The sequence below is a fragment of the Diadema setosum genome, chromosome 18 (assembly GCF_964275005.1).
Source record: "Diadema setosum chromosome 18, eeDiaSeto1, whole genome shotgun sequence".
NCBI classification, from domain to species: domain Eukaryota; kingdom Metazoa; phylum Echinodermata; class Echinoidea; order Diadematoida; family Diadematidae; genus Diadema; species Diadema setosum.
The window spans coordinates 27,464,720-27,481,894 of NC_092702.1; the positions used below are offsets into that span (position 1 = coordinate 27,464,720).

At 39.2% G+C, this 17,175-nt stretch overlaps 1 protein-coding gene across 2 annotated transcripts in view; it reads right to left on the reverse strand.

Annotated features, from left to right (window-relative positions):
• The window catches only part of LOC140241321 (uncharacterized), a 103,150-nt gene extending 88,159 nt beyond the window's left edge, over positions 1–14,991 (reverse strand). For both annotated transcript variants that reach the window (XM_072321048.1, XM_072321047.1), the window contains exons 1-2: positions 13,783–14,991; positions 130–680 (exon numbers count right to left, since the gene is read on the reverse strand). In XM_072321048.1, the coding sequence (XP_072177149.1) occupies positions 130–680; positions 13,783–14,944 (1,713 nt within the window). In that variant the 5' untranslated portion in view covers positions 14,945–14,991. The remainder of the gene's footprint in view (positions 1–129; positions 681–13,782) is intronic.
• Between the last annotated feature and the right edge of the window lie 2,184 nt (positions 14,992–17,175).

The following is a 17,175-nucleotide window of genomic DNA, read 5'->3' on the forward strand; positions in this document are numbered from 1 at the left end:
GCAACAAGGAAGTTTGGGTTCAGAATCATGTTGTGCTGCAGCGGAAGGGTGGGCATGCATCAACATATCAAATCTACCGGACTTTAAAATCTGGATGGCAAAAAAAGATAAATCAATTCCAAACGGTACCTGGTTACGGTCTGTTGTTTTCTCTCTCCTGTCAGGTGACTTGGCGTCCTTCCTCTTTCTCCACCCAAACCTCTTGGGTGACAAGTTGTGGTCCGAGTCGGAGGATTGATCGATGGATTTCTCTGACTTGGGCTTCTTAGCTCCAAAGTGGGGGAAGTGAACATTCAATATTCCCTTCTTCTTCTTCCTCTTCCTCTGGTCTTCCTCCACTGTCAATTCTTCATCTTCCGCCTCGTCCCCAGATGTCAAAGTGCCAAGTTTCCCCTCCTCTTCCCCCTCCTCCTTTACTTTGTTCTCATCGGGAGCCTTCTCTGGAGACATCGCTGCATCTGCAGTCATCTGATCTGGTTTGGTCTCTGAAGATTCTGCTGGTTCTTTTGGCAACTGTGGTGGGGACTGAACTTGTTCCCCTGGCACACCTGGACTTGGAACTGCTGTTGCCTGAGCGGCTTCATCAGCGGGGCGATTCTGTTTGACTTCCGTCTCTGGGACTGTGGAACCCTGCTCCTGCAAAGCAGCGCCGCCTGTTTCTCCTGTCCCTGCATCCCCGCCTACTAGAAAGAATTATGAACACGCAAGCACGGATAAACATATTATGAGTTACCTGTGATTTGGCAACACTTCATGCATATAAAGAGAATTTGGCAAGAGATTTTGGCAAGATGACTATCATTGGTATTCGCCTATTCACATCACATTTATGCATGGTGTGATTGACATTTGGAGTAACACCTGTTACTAACCACTTTGCTGCTTTTGAAATAGCTTTTAAAGTGGCACATCAACACAAATATACCGCTACACACACACACACATGAAAAAAAAAAGGTAAATATTACTCTACTCTCAATTTCTGCAATCTCAAGAAGACTATAATAAAAATGTCAACAAAGAGAGCATTAGAACTCTGGCGAGTACAATCTTGAGGTGGAAAGGTTTAAAGAAAGTCTCAAAGAAAGTCTCGTTCCCACTATTAAGTTGGAAAGGTGATTTATAACAAGGTACAGTATAGGGCCTACAACGTTTGTGTAGAGCTTTTTGTTGGAACTACGCTTCAGTTCTCTTTAGGCAGAACCATGCTTTTGACATTGTAACTGCCCGTCTAATAACAAAACAAAACAAAGCAAAACAAAAAATGACAAAGCAAACAATGTCAAAACAAAAATGTTTCCTTTGTTTGTTTGTTTTGTGTGTGTGTGTGTGTCTTTTTTTTTTTTTCTTCTTCTTTTATCAAAAATTTGTCAACAATGATTTTTATTTGAATTGTTTACAAACCACAATCCCATCCACTAAAGCTGCAGGTAATCAAGTTCATTGTCACAAGCACAGCATTTAACACAATTATTGATGTTATTCACAATGATCCATGATGAAAATGGGTTTACATTTCCCAGTATGAGCTTTCGCTTTCAGCAGAGCACAGCTGCTGCAGGCTTTACGAGCTGCAATTTTGCAATCCCCCAAACCACATATCCATGACCAAAATGTCAAAAGCATTCTGAGAAATTTCAGCCTGAGGGGCATTGTATTGCCATTTTAAAGTTTTCGGTGCACTTGTGTTTCAAAGTGTACACTAGTACTCGTTTCCACCAAGTCTTGTCTAAACAACAATTAGATAGATTCACGTCCAGGCAAAGTGTACATTTGCAGAGATTATGTCCAACATTTCTTAAATCTACCATATTTACAATGAAAGTAAAGATAATAAGATTAACTTTCAGTCCTTGACTGCTTCATCATACTGTATCTATGTGCTGAGTTTGATAATCTCTGCATGAAATATTTCCTGAGCAGAAACTTTATACAGGATTGGAATTTGACTTCAACCTCTAAGCTTGCTCAAAACCCTCTCAACCATGTAACTTATCTTTGGAAATGCTCTTGATAAGTACCATTAAAGGGATGGTATTGTATTGTTTTGAGATGAGGATCGAGCTTTGAACTTTTTTGCAAGATACTAAGAAACCACTTACGAAGTGCTACAGGGCATACAATTCGTTTTAAGACCAATTTTCATCAAATTAACTTTGAGTTCCTCTTAGAATCATTGTCTCTTTCACATCTCATAAGAGGTTTCTCATTATCTTTCCAAAAAAAAAAAAAAAAAAAAGTTGGAAACCTGAAGCCCTATCTCAACCAAAACTATACCATCCCTTTAAATAGAAACATTTGGTGAAATCATGTATCAAATATTCCTCAAGTAATTGCAAAAACAGTAATATTCCAAAATCTCACATTCAACTTTGATCCCAGACTTTGGCTAAAGCAACTCTCCTCCCCTCCACACACACACTTCATTACATTCATGGCATTGTTCTGCCATATACTGTATACTAGATTCTCATACATTAATTTAATAAAATATGACAAATTCTTACAATATTCTAGAAAGTCAAAACAAAAACAATGTTCTGACAAACAAACATTACAGCATCTCCAGCACCCATGGTGTGCAGCAATGAAATCCCTCTACATTTATACAGTGAACTTTAATATAGCAAGTATTTTCCACAGCAGTTTTGGATGTTGGAATTTGCAGTTTGTGAATCCTCGGTGATCTATAATACCGCAAAGATAATTAATAACATCAACCACATTGGGGAAGGAAGTGGAAAAGGAAATTAGTCAGTTTCTCTCAAAGGACTGCCGCACTACCACATAATCTACAACAATGGGCTCTGAATGCAGATCCGCACAAGTCTTGGAGTACCTCAGAATATGTCAAAATATGATACATTATCCAATGTGGCATTCCCAGATAGCATGTCTGTCTTCACCATCGGAGCAAATGTCTGTTTCTCTGATTCATATCATACTTCATACACAGATTGACAATGATATTTGATATAACTTCCTCTCCAGAAATAGAGGTGCTAATTGAATTGTTCCTTCCTCCTTGGATTTCAGCATGCACTTCAACCTCAACCTCTCTTTTGTAATACAATTTGGGGTCTCCTATTTTGCATTTAAAAATTTTGCAGTCATCATTCCCAGGTACTTAGACATTTCATGATGATGTCATTCGATATCTGTGACTTAATTATCAACATCTAAAATATCAATTCAATTGTGCTCACACACAGACTGATGCATATGAATATTTAATTCAAATGGGCTCTTTCTGTGTATATGTGTCTGTTTTTCATGTTTTTAGTGTGTTTATGAAACACTGAACGAAAACTCACATTGTACAATTTTTTTAACATACTGGTATCTACAAATGAAAAGCAATCAACATCATATAACTTGAGGGCAACTCCACTTTAGACAGTAAAACTTAAAGCCCTTTTTACATGCTCATCTTGCTGAATACTGTAAATTTATGTAAAATTTTCGCAATACACTAATTTTAGCGTATTTCGCACTACTTTTGGCTGGCGCAAATTCTAAATCCCACAAAAATATCTTCAGGATTTTCTCTGCACATTTTAAATGGATTGACAATTGGGCAGCATGAATTCAAGAACCCCCGAACTCGGCGCAAAAAAATTGATTTCACAAAAATATGGACGTTTACAGTACATGAATATTTATTTTGAACTATCATGCTACTGGACATCGAGCCTGCATTCAAAACACCATCACCCAGGAACTGAGCCACACTGAATTTCAAGTGATTGTATATTTGCCATTTGTTATTTCTGTTACACTATACTTGTGAACACTTTCCATGGATGAACCCGAAAGCAGGGTCAAAACACTTTCAAAGTGGATTAAAACATGTCACAGTGTTTCTGTTATATCTGAACAGATGTCACAAAAATACTTTCATTTCATCCATTCATTTCTTGCCAGCTAACTAAAAAAAGCAAGCAAAAAAGACCAGCTTTTAATTTTGGTTCTCTTTTGACACAAAAATCACCTCAAATCATCAATTTGATTGACTGAAACTACTTTCTACTCCTGGCACTTCAGCGCGGCACACATGTCAGGTAGAACTAGAAGGAATGGAAAAGACAAGATGTCGCTTTGCTCTGCCACGAAAATGGATCGCCTTGTGATCTTTTCAACCAGCCCACTTCGAAACACATACCTAATTACATTTCACATGGGAGCACTGATTGAAGTTGACAGGGTTAGTTGTTGCAACAAGTAGAATTCCAACTTCGTGTAAGGTCAACGAGGTCAACGGCTGCTTACAAGTTTTGTAATTCAGCGTCACAAAGGGGGCCAAAGAATAAAAAAAAAGCATATCAAGTGGGAGGAGATGGACAGTGCAAACGGAAAAGCTGTTGTTCAGTTCTTGCATAGCAGGAAAAATAAATGAATGGTTGACCCTTCATGTAGGCCCCACTATTATCTGCAAATACTCCTGAAAACTAAGCCAGAGCTCTGCATTTTTCTTGGGGGGGGGGGGGGGTGTCAACATGGGTTTGACTCATATTTCTTGTCACACCCATTTTACGCTTCATGCCTATAGTTTGTCACTTGTCTTTTTAAACCAGTGTGCAAACAATGTATGTAACTGTTTATAAAATTTCAAGATATTATCTAGAATCACATCCTCAAAAGTATAAGTTTTTAAAGTTTTTATCTATAAGTAGACACTTACTTTAACACAACATGTGATGGATCCAAGATATACTTGTAGCCTTGGAGGTACATTTTAGATCATTTTGATTTTGTTGTTTTCATTGCAGGGGGGCATTTACTCATTTTAAAAAAAAAAAAAACATCAGAGTGGAATAACTACATAAAAACTTTCTCAATGGTGCACTCACTTTGATTCATTCACACGCCAGATAATTTGACAGCCCGTCTCTGTTTCAAATTGGACAAAGTTGTAAATTGTACAAAATTGGATGTCAATCTGCCTTTGTCACGCCTATAGCTGATATACATGTGTATTTCAACAAGTTGTAGGGAGAGGGGATGCGTGGAAAACAACAAGGTACCGGTATGTAGAACTCATCATCCACCTGCAAGTTCACTTGGATATTTCAACAGGATTTCCTCAATTGGTTTGACAATCAAATTGCCCCATCTTGTCCTACCCAACGATCTCTACCTGTGAAGATGAAGTGCTAATTGGTGGCATTACTGTCGCCACAGCAACAGACACGCTGTTATGTCAGCATCAATCGAATGGAATGCCTGCTGTGATTGGCACACTTGATCCAGGATTTACCGACTTCTGGATATATAAGAAGTACAAAAAGTATGAGCACTTTCATGTAGGTCCTACCTTTTGTACTCAGTCAAGATTGTAGAAGTACAGATTTAAAGGCATTCATCATTCTGATTCCCCCTATTTTTTTCTTGGTCTCACTCTCTTTCTCTCTCTGTTAAAACTATAGGAAAGGTGAACTTGTTGTCAGTTCAGACAGACATGCTTTCCCATAGATGATTTATTGATTTATTAATGACAGAATTATTCCTGAAACATCCTGCTTACTTAAAAAAAGGTTGCATGAAAGGAGATATGGGCCGTTTTCACATTCATCGATGAACGTAATTGTAATGCTGAATTACAAGTTTACACAATTGCAACTATGAATCATAAGATCTATCATCCACACGACTGAGGAAGGCTTTGCAGATTTTGCGGTTTTGTTTTGAATTTAAGAGCAAAGACGGGAGGTTTGGATTCTTTGCAAGTCCCCATCAATAACTTTTGAGCTGTAAGTATCGCGCGCTTTGATTGCAGTGTGAGCATTTGAAGAGCGCAGTCTTTCTGCAGAAGTGGTTAAAAGTCACCGTAAACTCCGCCCCCTAAAAAAATTTTAAAAATAAAAAAAAACGATTGGAGGGCAGTAACGTTCACACAGCTATTTCACTCCGTATTCTGGTGAAACGTGATTTGAAAACACCTCTGGACCATCGTTTGAAACATGATTGGAAAACTTACGATTCAATTACCCCGCAGTAATTCCAGTTTGCATTCACACGATTAGAATACTTTTATATCACAATTCTCGTGATTGTTGTTACATTTTTTTTTTGGTTTCAAATTAAGCATTTTTGGTAATGTGAAAGCAAGGATGGACTATAATTCTAATGTTTGATCTCAACATAACCCTTAAACTTTTAAATAATATTGTTGTAAGCTTTAGGCACGGACAAAGAGAGTGAGGGGTATATAAACAATTTATATCCATACATACTTCTGAAGAGTGTCATGATTCACAAGTAATACACTCAGCAGATTGTTTAGGATGTTTCTATAGGGCCATGTGTAGATTAAGGGAATTTGCCATTCTTTCAAAATATCAAACAATTGTCACATCCATGCCATAACTTAGGCAATTGATGTACATGTATATAATAGCCATTGTATGATTATAGTACAATGTGTATCTGCACACTCACAGTACAAACTATTGTATAGCTTCTCCAAGAAATGGTCTAAAACTGATAAGGCAAGTTCTGCTGCTAAGATGCAATGAACGTCTACCTGCCTTATGAGCTCAGGAATGCCTATTATTGTGTTTGGAATTCTGCTATGGGTTGTTTTTTTTCCCCTTCAAAATTTTGCAACAAGAAGACAACGATACTTCAGTAAGTATGGGAACCACAGGTTTACAGTATAAGCCATTAATCAGGGAGGTGGCCACCTCCCTGCATTAATATTGAAAAGTGGTTTCTTCACTTATTCATCACAGTATCCTACTGTGATGAAAATGACACTCTGCTCACTTGTTCCCATTGGCCGTGCATACGAATAACATACATGTATGTATGCATAGCTTTCTGGAAACTATAATATAATCATCCATAGGGGAAACTTGTAATTGACAGACCATACAGTTTTTTAGACCACTGTCGCTTGGCACACACAGGCTTCTCTGCGATTCGAGATTACTGGGATACACTTGAGTTGAGGAAGGACAGGAATAATCCTTGCGTCATGCTCATATTTCGGCAGGACATCCTTACCCCAGAGACGGCGTTGAGCTTGCACTGAGCCCTAACCTTTGCAGGACTTTGAATAATTATCCTTGTGGATCTCTGCCGATAACTCACATACGACTATCACTCAATATCAGTGACACACACAGAATCTGAAGTCCCTATTTTGCATTTTCAGGCGACTATTTGAGCTTCCTCAGTCTGCTGATCACTCACGTAATCTGATACCGTTCTACGACTTTTTGGCATGGACTACTTTTGTATGTTTTCTAATTCAATAAATGCATGTCATTGTCTGATTAAGGCAACTTTGTATCCCTACAAAAGTTTTAAGCCCCTGGCTGGCCCTCACCCTTCAAAGAAAGGAAAAAAGAAAAAAGAAAGAAAAAAAAATGTGAGTCAACCCAGACCATTATTTCCTAGACTGTCACAACAAACATTTCACTTGGTCCTTTGATTAAAATTGAACTGTAAAGACTCCAAAATTTCACTTGACTGTTCCTTTCCTATAATCCCATGTTAAGAAATTCTTCTACCAACGAACAACATCTTGTTGGCTATTAAAGCATAATGGCTGTGAAACACAAATACAGCAAAAGCATGTTACAATTCAAGAACCAGCAGTCACATACTGTTTGTAATGCAGAGAACATTCTGTCACGAAGGTTTGAAACAAGAGTATCGCTTTTACAACCATTCCTACAAATGTGTCCCCCCCCCCCCCCCCCCCCAATAGCAAAGATACGGATGCAGTACAAAAAAAGACGAGAGCGAGATGAGAACATTAAAAAAAAAAGGTAAACAGTGGGCGATGAAAACTTTGTTTTGAGACATTTATTGATGCCCTGGAAGCCCTCATGTTTGGGGAAAACTTCGGGGGCAGTGTGTAAACGTAAGACGTCATGCAGTCCTGCGTCACAGAGTGAGAAGTATGCAAGGTGGAACCGGAGCGATTGGCTTGCACCCCAATCGAAGAATAAGTTCCCATGACCTAGAATTTTCAGAGGTAGTTCGCATTTTCCGTTGTAGGAGGTCAGAGGCAGGGGTCACTCTGTAAAAACCTGAACCCTAAGAAGTCAATTTCAATCTAAGGTGTGGACGGACTTGCCATTTGGTTGGCTTGCGGATTTGGAGAAGAACAACACAAAAGTGATGGTGAAACCAAGAGAAACACAGAATCAAAACCTGCGATCGTGAAGTTGTGCAAAAGCAGGTGAATGCTGCTCAATTTCGAGTCTATAAAATAACATCCATGCATATGGACGAGACTGAATATGTTTTGTCACTGTAGTACTCAAGTCTTCAGCATTTGAATACTATAGTAATTGGAAAACAACTAGCCATCTTCTACAGCAAGTAGCCATCTTCTACAGCAAGTTGTTCATTTGCGATAACCTTTCAATTTTCAATTCAATTCAATTCATTTCTGGAGAAGGTTTGGGATATGGGAAGTACGAGCCAAATAACAAACTATTCTCTGGACAAGTTATCGTATAGCCTATCCACGTAATCACCCTAAGATAAAGTTTTCTTGAATTTCAATGAAATTTGGTTAGAAAACAGATTTTTTTTTTTTTTCACAATGGAACATGCATTTGGTCACAAAGTAGCAGGCTCCAACCTGAAATGGAATTAATGCAGAAACAATGCAAAAAGTTAATCTAATCTGGACAAAAAATTTAAAAATTCATTCCAATCTGAAAAATATCTTAAATAGGAAAGATAGAGAACAACTCTACAGGCAAACATTAGGCCCGTGCACACACAACTAAAATCGAAATTACAATCTCGATCCAAATTTCGATTTTTTTTTCGACCATTCATACACATGGAAAAATTGCACTTCGCAGCAAGGAAAGAACGATCAGTGGCCAAATTGCGCATGCGCGAAATTTGCATGACTGAAGACTGACCCCGTGGTCCCAATAATGTTAACCTTCACACGCTACGAACGATGGGATTAAAAATACCGATTTCCGAATCTCGATCGCACTCACACACACACTACGCTTGGCATAATAATTGCGATTGTTCTGAAAAATCACACTAATAGTGCGAATTGGATCGCGATTTGGATCGCGAAAATTAGTGAAATTTTTCTGTCCACACAGGAAAAAATTTCGAAATTTTGATCGCGATAAGAAAATCAATTTTTAAATCTCACTTTTTCCCTTGTGTGTGAACGGGCCTTTTATCAATGACAATATGGGCAGAGGTACACAAAACGTTTGTAAACTTAAAATGCTTTGTACCTCACATAGCATCCATTGGGCATTTCCGTCATAATTATACTTGCCTTGGTCTTGGTCATAAAACCACAAAGATGCTATAAAAAGGCACTGTTTCTCATGTCCACGACTAGCTATGATGGTTGTTAATTCCCTTTTTGAATGCACATGCTGGTCGACCACACAAAATGAATTTTTATCAGAAATTGATACCGTATCTGAAGTTGACTCGGCCTGAACTGAATGCATGTCAGACATGTGTCTTTAAACTCTGACACTATTCATTTCAAAAACTTCTATTTTTACGGCAGATATTGCCACTGATTCATTCCATGGTGGGTCCCCTGTCAAGTCCTGTCAAGACCTTGGGATGGATAGACCTCTTTAATCCTGTGAGCTTTGCAGGGAGATGATGAAGTAACGCTGAAGAGGCAGGGGTCAACAACTTCTTGGCCCATGCAAGTCAGCAGCTGCGATGGATATTAAACCTTTTCTGAATCATACTGCACGTCTACTCTTACACATGCTCATTTCATCATTGAACTTTCCTTCAAATTTGGGCTTAAAACCTTGAAATATGAGAGATTAAAATGCAAGTGAAGAGGTATGGAATGGCCAGAGCCAAACCAGTAGGCCTACATCGTGCCTTTCTCTTTGTGATGCTGGTACATGTGGAAATGAGCAGAGCCATTTTTTTTCCATCCCTCCCAAGATTGTCGAGAGCTGTTGTCACAACCATTCTATGTATTTCCTTGGCGCAGGCATTCTGACAAAACGGACCTTGAGGGCTAGTAATAAGCTTGTGTTAGTTGACCTCCCATGACCCTTTACAGATTTCTACCACTAAGCAAACATTGGGAGCTCCCTTGTTCTGCCAGTATGGGAGTGGGGCATAAATCCCAAAGAATTACCATGCTCAGTCGGGACTCCAAGGAAGCAAATGCCACACTGATTCAAACCAACTGGCCATTCAGAATTTCAGATCATATTATATCTGCAGACTTCATGAGAACACATTTATCAAACTCTTGATCGAACTTAGAATCCATGATCACCATCAGTTATATATACATCATTGACAAGGATACTACATTGTTTTTTGGGTTTTTTTTTTTAAACTGAAATATACCACATTACATCTATCTCCTATTTCCTGAATGTATTACTAAAACCAGAGAGTTGACGAGCGTAGGCCTTCTCATGATATGTCAATAATGACAAGCTATTTGTGTATAACACTGGCAAAGAAATCAGGACAATACAAAATATTACAGACTACATATAAAACACTGCACCATTACTTCTATAGAGCCTACTCCCTACAGTAAATTGAAAATGAAACAGCAGCTGGTCTGCTGACAATACATGTGATGGCATGATGGCAAAACGGGAAATGATAAAATATCAGGCTGATCTCTCATTTTTTAATTCTTTTCATCTTTATGAAGTGTAAGGTAGTCTTCCCTACTTTGCTGTGTCTCTACTACAAATTTAAGAATCATTTTCATGAAAGACATACCTGTAGGGCCTAAATTCCTTGAATCATATAAGCCTATACCTTGGATGTAGGCATTTAAAGTTTGAATAAATCCTTTCTTTTGCTTCTAAAGGACTACCGGTATAAAAATACTGAATTCAAATGCTACAGAAATATACATTGTCAAGACTTTCATTTGGTTTGCTGGGATGAGTGCATACACTCCAGTCAACATCAATGATGTGGTTGATATTATCACATAGAGTAACAGAAGTATATTTTTTCCCCACTGTTGCCACTGACGGGTGCTATAATACACACAAGTGTATGAGAAAATAGATCTGTTGTAGCTCCATGATATAAATGACACTGTGAACTCTGATTTCTATCTTAACTTAAAAAATGTCAAGAATGTTAGTAAAGCACCAATAAAGCTTTTACAGTATCTTATTAAAATTCCCTATGTCCCTGAAATCATGATACACCACATTCACAGTAGCTAGCTACAAGTGAACATGTCAACAGGAATTCAGCACTGGTATTCAATTACTGCTGCCACAGTGACAACAGGTGAATGGTGCAAATATCACTAAAATCCAGCCATCAACTCAAACAACAAAATATGAAGAAATCAGAAAAATGTCCACAGTGCTGCCAAAATGACATAAAATACAGCAAAACCTGAAGAATTGAGAGTAAAAAAAAAATGGCCATCTCAAAAAAGATTGTGAGAGGCCCTATGCAGGGAATGAAACCAAGGAATGTCAAAGCCAGTGAAAGCCCCGTGGTCACTCTCACATAGCCAATCAGGGAAGCTGCTGAAGAGCTTGTAAAGATGGGAGTGGCTTGTCAATAGTAGCCTCCCTTTCAGGCATCTCTGAAAATGCACATGACTTTCAATCAATCAAGTATACAAACCATATATGTACCAAACCATAAATACCAACTATTACTAAAGGCAATTTGGACACAAGGCAATACTTATTTTCTTCTTGGTGAGAGAGATTTTTCTATTAAATTGCATCATAATTAAATTTGCAGCTAAACAATTCATACATATGTACTGATGTATCTTCATATTCTAGATGCTGAGAGATTAATTTTCTTTCTTCTTTTTTTTTTTTTTCATATTGCTAGTCTTCATTTTGTTTTGAAGAGAAGTCCTAAATGATACACTCAGTACCTAACATGAAATGGCAAATGCAGACTTTGCAACTTCAGTTCAGTTCAAGTCAGTCTTCCCTCATTCTAATAGCTGTTCTTGTTTTGATGACTAAATCAAAATAAATGCATACAGATGATATCACAGAAAACTGTAGCATTCATTATCAATATCACTCCTAAGAAAGCAATATCATGTCTTGAAACAGCTAACCTGAAGAATCACATCTAAACAACAAAAAACAAAGGATGAAAAAGTGTGCAGCCAGTTGGTGAGATTTAAAAACATATACAGTTTGTAGCCACTTATACAGACCTGTTGCTGCACAGCAAGTTCCCCTGCATCTGGTTGGACTAATAGCCAGTAAGAGAATGCATCTACACACAAACTTGCATTAAAACTTTGCTAATATAATGGGGAAATATGAAGCATGACAACAGCCTCAGAACATAAGTGGTTGAGGGCAAGGGTATTATTTATCACCTACCACCTCATGTTCACTGTGGACGTACTTACAAAAAGTCATTGATCCTGCAAGTTGATGGTGAACAAATGCTACATGTACTGTATGCTTGTGAAGCATTCCCTCGACACTGTGGAAGCAGCAAGTACCCACTATCACTAAAATTTGGCACAGTGCTATTATACCTACATTTTTTTTTTTCTTTACCTTCTTTGTGTTTACAAAAATCTGGGTCTTAATCCTACCTGGTATGCCCAACATTTTGATTTAGCAAGCATCAATATTCCTTTCCACCCAGGCATTTAAGAAAATAAATGGCAAAGTGAGCAAAGATTACGACTGAGCCCTCTGAAAGCAATTAGCTACAGTATTTCACACTTATGTGCCCATCCTGGGTTAGGAAATATGACAGTCATTATCAATTATCATATTTCTTTCTCATCTTCATCATTTACATATCTTCTTCATAATTACTATGTATTACTATATTTTTCGTAGCTTATCGATACAGGTAACTCTGTGGGCTATGATTTAACAAGACACAATTTTGGTACATTATATTCTACATTCACATAATGGGTTTAGCTCAGAAGGACTCGCATGAGTGGACCTCTTCTCCCTGCATGCTATATAAAGCCAATCACTTGACGTCCTTGGCTAGGCATGGAAAACTTAGAGCCAATCATTACAACTGGATTCATGAGGTGCTCCTGCTTGAGTGGTTGAGTGTATGGGTGTACCAGAGCATGACAGCAGCATAGAAAACTCAATATAGACAAGGAGTGTTGTTTGATTTTAGTACCGGTATAAAGGTCAGTAGGAGTATAACAGTCTACAGGTTACTGTTCAGATTTTACAGTAAAATCCCTATTAAATGAAACAGGATATCAATAGTCTCAGAAAACAAAGCAATCCTTGAAAGAACCCTTCCTAGTACTGCTTGTGTAGTAGAAAGGATGATCTGGTGGGACAGAACAGTATATTTCTACAATTCAAACTGCAAGGGAACCAAACACTTCAGAAGCACAGAGAAGAATTTTCCTCTGATGTGGGAACATTGTTATTGCTGAATATAAATGGCTGTATACAGTAATCTAGAACCTGCCCATGGCAAGTAAAGCTCAGAAAATAGATGATTAAAAAATACAAAATAAAAAAAAAATAGTTGATTATTCTGCATCAGTGCATGTTTCCTTTGTTGCAATGAAAGATGTCAGACTCGTTCCATTTTATCACTTTAGTGTTTCTGAAACAAAACAAAAAATTGCTGACATTCTAACTGCATTCATGCTAGAGTTACTAGTTTCTACTTACTTACTAATAAAGCAGTAAATCACAACAAAAATCAAACTGGTGTTACTGAAGAATTATCTTTTCAACAAAAAAAAAAGAAAAAAAGAAATAATGAATGTGACACCTGGTGTTAGTAAGATATTATTCTGCAATGTGAAAACAATCCTAATGAAATACCCACCCTCATCTGCAACTGGTGTAGACATTTGCTCCTTGCCTAGCTGAGCAGCTGCCACTTCTCCATCCTTCTCTTTCTCCTCTTCACCTACACTAGCAGTAGTACACACAGACTGTTGCTGCCCCTCATCTTCAACAGTACCATCAGTTACATCAGCAGCATCTTGTTGGTCTGGGCAGGGTGTGGTGGGGTCTGGCTCCTGAACTGTTGGTGGTGCATTCTCCGTAGCATCCTCTGCGAGTTCTTCCTTGCCACTCTTCACCCTCATGTCTTGATCTAGAGATGACTGACTGGCAGCATCATGAGGTGCTTGTGGAACCTCCAGCTCAGCCGCATTCTCATTTTCTGCTCGACTTTCAACACTTCCTGCATCCTTTCCACTCATGTCCTCGCCCTGCTCAGTAACATAACTTTCTGTGTTTTCATTTGGAGTTGCCTTGGTTGAGTCACCATACTCAGGGTTGCCCACTTGCTGTTTGTTCTTGTTCCTCTTGACTTTGTCTTTCTTTTTCTTTTTCTTTTCTGGGGATTTGTCTGCATCGCTGCCCGTGCTGGACATACTGGCATCACTGCCAAAGGACAATCTGCTGCTAAGCCTGGGCATGTGGATGTGAAGGCCACCTGACAGAAGTCCTTTCTTTTTCTTCGGCGACTTGCCCGAGCCGACACTGTCCGTCTCCCCACCGTCTTGGCCTGCGGTCCGCTCTACTTCTAATGGCAATGCTGGCGAGTTCAGCTTCACAACGTTGGAGTCATTGCAGACTGGCCATTCGTCGCCCGACATAGGCGTTCCACAACCATCGACCGATGCAGGTGAATCTTTGACTTTAAGGCCCCCTTTCCCATTGACAGAAATGGCATCTCCGTCCCCGACCTTGTTTCCATCGACAGCCATCTTAATTTCACCAGTTTCTCCATTTACACAGTGCAATTCACCAACATTTCCATCGTTGCTACGATCACAGGCATTGCTTATCACTGTTCCCCCTTTCGAACAGGCGTTTTGATCTTGAGCACGCGACATCCTCTTGTCATCATTAGCAACTGCTCCGTTTGGCTCCTCCAGCAGGGATGCATTCAGGGTGATTCCACTGTCATTGATCTCAATGTTCGAGTTGACTTCACGCTTGTTCCCTAATGCTGTGATTTCTACACTTGTTGACATGTTGTTATCAGTAGATTCATGTAGGGAATTTTGCTGAAAATATCCAACATCAAACAAAAAGGGCAATTCAGAATGTTTCATTCAACTTAACAAATGTTAGTGATGCGATTCCTCCAGGCTCCACTACCTTACAGGAATTCAACTTCATGTCAGGTTTTGAACAAAACCTTAATATAGGGCCTATAGATCTAGAGTTTCTAGATAGCTATAGACAGACTAAACAGACCTACCTTACCTAGATTCTATGTGCAAAATCCCCGCGTAAGGTGACGTAGACACTATTATTACATTAACGAGTTTGTGATATTGATGCTACTTGCTATAAACACATTGTCATTTTTTATGCAGACTCCCTAACGTGTCGTTAGTTCTGGGATTTTTTCCAGCCAGCCAGGAGCAATGGCCTAAAATGCGTTCTTCCGAGTAACATTAGTGAAATCCAGCCCTTCTTTGCCTCCCGCTAACATTTGCCTCGCTTAAAATCCCGCGAAATAAGACCACGCAGTTCAATGATCCGGAGATGGATGAAATTCCTGAAGACAAATCCTTACAATCCAAACCACCGCGAATCTGCCCGTGCCGTGCAGGATGTGCCAGTGGTGGTAAAACACACACACGAGCAGCGGAGGCAAACTTCTCAGCTCAGCATCAGCACCATCAATGACTCTGGGACTTCGCGGGCATCGGAAGAGTCGCTCATACTCACTCAAGTACCAAGCTCACGAAACAACCACAAATACTCGAACCCAAATATTCACATAATTTCAGCCGCTCCGTACTTCCCTCTATTGATAACCAAGCACAGTCGGGTGGTCGACATCTAAACATCGGGCTTCCATCCACCAAGGATCACATCCCCGCGAACCAACGTAGTAAAAAAAAGTTTACTACATCTCTCCCTTACAGGGTTACGGAGAAGTGATTGTCAACCATCTGTAGTAGACGGTTTCTCGATATGCGTGCTTATGTGTGCATTGCGTGTATTGTTGCTATCTTCGCAGGTTAGCACAAAAACTTTACCCGCGCATCGATGACAACTTTTGGCGTATTAAATTGATCGTATACGCGCGCAAGCTGTTCTACGATGCGTCACTCCCCCCGCTGAGCAAAAATCCTCTGCGCCTCTGTCTCGTTATATCCCCATCGCAAAGGCATACTGAAGTGCTAGTATACGTGAGAGTTCTCACATTTTTATTATTTGGGTGGTTTATTTTTCTCTTTTTTCCATCTGTATTGGCTGAGATACATTATTAAGAGTCAAGTGACAGCGAAAGAGAGATAGATAGATAGATTAGATAGAGGGAGGGAGAGAAAGAGAGGGGATATATAAGCATATAAGCAAAATGGCAAGAATAACGTTCGGTATCATTGTATTGCATTGCATTGCATTGTATTGTATGAGAAAAACTAACGATGGCTACGCTTAATTTGACATTGCTGAACAGATTGATGTCTGTCGCTATACTGTTTAGCAAGCCTCACTTATCTCTTCTCGATTATGCACGTGCTATTGTTCTATGTGGATTTTAGTATAATCATGATAAGAAATGTGAAAGTAAATGATTATGACTAAAAATCAGAGAGACGTTATTTCCCTTACTCGTGCCATTCTCAAATGAATACAATAAATGTCTGAAACCTGCAACAATAAATCGTGAAGTTAAAGTAGAGTAAAAAAAAATGATAATAAATAAATAAAATAAAATAAATAAAAAAAATCTGGAAACGACTGACGAGAAGACTGCAAACAAATCACTCGCATCGATTTTAAAAATGGAGAAGAGCAGGAAAGTCGGGCCTCTTCGAAATGTGATATTTGAGGAATTTGCAAGCGGTATGCAGGTCGGGCAGCTTTGGGAGGAGTGGGGTTGTAGGTGAAAGAGCGGAGCGAACGAGGTCTTTTTATCGCAAATACTCCCCTCGTAAATCAATGATAATCCCAAAAGTGACGCTGTGTGATAACTGTCCGAATGGGTACTTGGCGTGGGAATAGGGAACGCTGCGGGATGGTGAACAGGGTTGCAACGAGCACCTCCTGGCTTCGATTGAAAACCTTCGAATATGAAATCACTACGAAACACTCCATTATAGGGCGCCCTCTAAAAAAAGGCAACGTACTGAGTACTCGTACACGTACATGGGCGCGGCCCCAGGGCCCCATTTAAACTCTTGCTGGAATGGCAGTTGTCATGGTAAAGACAAGAATCCATCTTCTTGATTGGCTGTTGCTA